General features: G+C 36.6%; 1 protein-coding gene across 1 annotated transcript in view; it reads right to left on the bottom strand.

Annotated features, from left to right (window-relative positions):
- The window catches only part of LOC135208936 (acetylcholine receptor subunit alpha-L1-like), a 459,849-nt gene that overhangs the window by 21,629 nt on the left and 433,220 nt on the right, over positions 1-5,000 (bottom strand). The window contains exon 7 of the mRNA XM_064241496.1: positions 4,786-4,940. Coding sequence (XP_064097566.1) covers positions 4,786-4,940 — 155 coding nt within the window. The remainder of the gene's footprint in view (positions 1-4,785; positions 4,941-5,000) is intronic.

Here is a 5,000-nt window from a genome sequence, read left to right as displayed (position 1 = left end):
TTTTCGTGTGTGTTCAGGTCCTGTATCTCACTCCTGCTACTCGATAAGGATAAAGAGTTTATCACGATTAACATAGCAAAAAATCTCAGAACCACAACTTAAAAATAAAAAGATCAGAAGTTATGCGGGGACCCTCATTGAATCTAACATTTTTTGTTTAATTAAATTTAATTTTATCAATGTATAAACGTATTTAATTTTTCATGGGTATGGTTATATGACGGCTTTCGAGTTCGGATAAAAACGGAGGGTTGGTGACTGGGTTAACGGCCTTGCCGTGCAAAATAAATAAATAAATAAATAAAAATAAAAAAAATAAATAAACAAAAAAAAAAAGGGGGGGGGGGGGGGAGGTGGAGGCGGGCGCGCTGGCTCCAATAACGTGAAAACAACATATATTAGTGACACGATGCTAGTGCCAATGAGTGAGTCATTATCTTGCACAAAATCTCATTCCCCTTCCCATCCCACCAAAGCTCTAAGGTTTAATTAGCTGGGATTTTTCAGACTGTGCACAAAAAAAAAAAAAACAAAAAAAAAAGGAAAAAAAAATCTGCACGCATAAATAAAGAAGACAGACGCCTTTCCCCATTAGTATAAAATGTTTGATAAGATTTGGGCAATACTAAGATGGCACACGCAAAAGATCGATACGTCTATTATATCCGTGGGCGAAATGATGAACCTCGTAATACCCCGTGGAAAATGTTTGTTGTTACCCAACGTTTCTGGGAATAACTCATTAGTATTGATGAGGAATATTGCGGAGTAGTGGAGTGCCTCTCGAGTAACAGTCGAGATAATGTAATGAGCCAAGTATCATTTACTAAAGTGGCTTTATTTACTCAGCGACTAATAATGTGTGTAACTATCTATATATTCAGCATTAAGCCGTTTCACAACAGTTACGTAAAAATTTCAAGCACCATTCACCCTTCCTGCATGTGGAGATCCTTCGTTTCCGAGATATCTAAGATTTCCTCTTCTTCCCATTAACATTTCTGAAGTATTCTTTATATATATATATATATATATATAGTATATATATATATATATATATATATGTATATATACTATAGATATATATATATATATATATATATATTATATAGTATATATTTACAAACCTGTCGTCGTCCATTCTCTCCACATGACCAAACCATCTTAAAATATCCTGATTCATAATTTCCCCTTGCAATCCTTTTTACAAATTATACTGGTATCCACACTTCTCGTCCTATCCAGTTGGGTTACGCCGCATATACACCACCAACTGTTTATCTGTACAGCTTTTAATCTTTCCCGTTTTTATTCGCTTTTAACCAAATTCCATTTCTATGAAAGATAGTGCGCTCAATAATCCTATCTTACACTTCCAGCTTAGTTGCTATTGGCAAGCCACATCTAAATCTTTTGTAAATATCCACTGTCTTTTTTGCTTTAACTAATTTATTATATTTAATCTCAAATACTTTTACAAATCAGTCACTTTCACTTTTCTACCATCCATACTAATGTTCTCTACTCAGTCTTCCTGGTTTTCTTTTAATATAATTTCCTTCTATTCTAATTACTGAAATAAACAATTTCAAGCTCACTGCTTTAAGTTTCTATTCACCGGCCCTTTATTAGCATTTATTAGTATTTTTATGACCCTTAATTGCATCAACATCTGCTGCCCTTCCTCTGACTTCATATCAATCCAACCAAAAAGATCATGAAATGCCATGAAGGTGTGGCACACCCTTGTCCTAGGCCGACTATTGAACCAAATAAATCACTCGCATGTCTACATATTTCTTAAACGCGCCAAAATTCTATCATCTACAGAAAAATCAGTAAATAATCATCTATATCATTTGCTAAACATCTTCCACAAGCCTCTCTACTCATTCTATTATAATCCTTTCGTTGCTCATGTATGCCACTTACAGCCTTTTCTCTACTGAAATCCTTGTATCATACCTGCTTCATAATATAAGCCTGTTTCATGCCCTTCTTTATTATTATTAATTTAAAATAATGTTTAACTTTCTCAACCAAATCCTCTCATACACTTTCTCTGGTGTACTGCGTGTCTCGTTGTAACACCTACACTTTTATGCAAACGATTGATTGTTCCTCTACCATTTCTTCAAAAACTTTCCATTATACAGGACATTCTCCCTTATACAGGAAATTCTCCTTTATACAGGACATTCCTTACAAAACATGGTCAGCCACTCAGTCACATTACCATACCATACCACACCACCTTATTTATAGTACCATGAGTCCTAGGAATCTTTCCATTCTTCAACCACTTAAATGTCCTACTTGGATCCTTAAAAGATTCCATTCTTCAACCACTTAAATGCCCTACTTGCATCCTTAAAAGATTCCATTCTTCAACCACTTAAATGTCCTACTTGCATCCTTAAAAGATTCCATTTTTCAACCACTTAAATGTCCTACTTGCATCCTTAACAGCCACTTCCCACTACATTCTCACCCTCACATCAACTCATTCCTCAGAACTGCATTTACTTTGAACAGCCGGCCTCCATTTGTATCCTTCATTATAAAATGTATTTTTTGACTAACCTTTCTGCATCCAGTTCTCTGTAAAACGACTTTATATCCTCCTTACAGCTCTTGTTCACTTTCACCTCTAATTCTAATTATATGTATTCTTATCTTTCTCACTTATTTCTCCCATACCCACCTGTTCTCCTACCTACCCCGTCCCCACCTGGGCCGGACAAACCAGTTTGCAGGGGGTGGATGGATGTGTTATGTCTCCTCCCAACTATCCTTGGGGAAGGGTAAACAAAATCCACTCAGACTGTATTTATATTAGTATTATTATTATTATTATTATACATACACTACTTTTCAATATACCTTTTCCCTTTTTTCTCGTCACACGTGCTCATTCCATTCTTTGGAAACTTGCCTAGCCTATTAGTGGCCTTTCTGACTTGCTCGCATGAATATGTGCTCGTGCTGAATAATAATAACAATACAATAATGATAGCATCAATATTTGTGAGTTCGGGGAAATCCTGTCCTTTGTGAAGGGCGGCGCGGCGTCGAAGGAATTCGAGGTATTGCTTCTCTCACTTGCGTGCAATTACCCAAGGTCCAATATACACTAAAGGAGAAGGGGAACTCTGGACGCGTGGTTGTCTTTTATCCTTTCATTTTTAGAGGACAATAAAGTGCTTTAACGGATGGTGTTCTCGTTGCAGTAATGAGGTGCAGTAGATGACTGAGAATATAGACTTGCTACTGACGACAGTATGTTCCAACTCGAATCAAACTGGAAGCGATTTCCCAAGATAGTTTCGGGCATCTTTTAACATCTTTCCTTGCGTAATTTGATGCAAAGTTCAAGTCACTTATGACGAAGTAAATTGGGTTACACTTGGCTGCTTCGCAAGAAGTTCTTAATTATTATCATTATTATTATTACAAAGTATAACGAAAACATCGACTCGCGTTACTCAGAACATCGCAAGGCTTCCGGGGAAGTCTCATTCTCCAGCGAGATGTGGAAACTACTGCAGTGTAAAGTTCAAGAAGTTGGACAGCAAGGGGAGGAAGAAGAGGCTGATGGTGGTGGCCCCACCGGCAGACGAAGTTTGACAAGTGATGGGAAGCTCATTAAGCATAAATAATTTAGTGGGGGAATTTCTTTCCAAGTTAGGGAATAAGAAGTAATGGTTCGTTTTTAGTTTCATTTTCTATATACAATGATTGGCTTACCAAGATCTTTGGGCTCGTTTCATATGAGACTTTGGTACGATGGAAGCCACAAGTTCGAGAATTACAGCATCATTCGTAAATCATTTCAAGACCGTCTCTCTTCAAAATGGATGATACCGTTTACGAAATAAACTGTCCGGCTAGAACCCGTAGATTTATTTTACTCCTTAATTCTAGAATAAGACTTCGGTATCTTTCAACACACACATATAATGATTATACTCGCGAAGAGTAAGGTCAAAAGCGTCAACAAATAAAATAAAAACAATCCCAAAATACAACGTAGCCATTGAACTATAAAAATAGCACAAATTTTCAGAAATATTAATTTTTGACAAATGTTAAATTTATGACACATTCTCTTTAAATTTGAAAGCCATTCTCTATCACCATTTTCAGCGTTCATTTTTTTTTTTTTTAAGTATTTGTCACGAACATGAAAGGTGACGATTTAGGTTACAATTTCTGGACGAATTTCCAACTCCCAAGGCATTGTTCTTTCATTTTATGTTCGAGATTTTTTGCTCCAATTTCCAAGAATCTGCTCTTTTTACATTCCTTTCATGAAAGAAATGAAACGAAGCGAAAAAGAGGACCACTTTTCAATATTATTAACATTGCAATCAAAATAGCCCTCAGTAATAACAGACAACGTAATAGACAACGTAAAAATATGAATTTAATACAAGTGACTGCATTAGAAGACTCCATATAATAAAAGTCCAGGTTACAACATTCGAAAGAAAAAAGATGATAATTCTTATATATATTTACCTAGCTGATATGACGATGAAATATTTAATTTCCATGTATTGACTGGATGAATGCAGTGACGTTTCCTTCCACAAGACTATTACTAGATTGTTTACAGATGTGATCAAAACGGTGATAAGGGAATTACGACCTTAAATGATGGAAACGTCACTGCTTTACCTGATGATTACGGTAATAATGAAACTGTGATTGATCAACCCAATCTACATGGCGATGATACAAAGGCAAGCTCCAGGGATCATCAAGATCATGAAGGTTACTTACCTGATCGTTATCGTGATGGTGACGTCAGGGAAGGGCTCGGGGCAGCAGGAGTAGTAAATGACGTTCCTTATAATTCGAGCCTCGAGCAATTCCCACTCGCCATTTGGGATGTAATTTGTCAGGTCCACTTCCGCCGTCCGGTTGGTGACGTCCACCTGTGACAAACAACGGGAAGAGGGAGATTGTTTATTACGAGACGTCTCTGGCCTTTGTGT

The sequence above is a fragment of the Macrobrachium nipponense genome, chromosome 37 (genome assembly GCF_015104395.2).
Source record: "Macrobrachium nipponense isolate FS-2020 chromosome 37, ASM1510439v2, whole genome shotgun sequence".
NCBI lineage: Eukaryota > Metazoa > Arthropoda > Malacostraca > Decapoda > Palaemonidae > Macrobrachium > Macrobrachium nipponense.
Note: the sequence above shows the minus strand (reverse complement) of the source record. Positions and strands in the feature narration are given on the sequence as shown.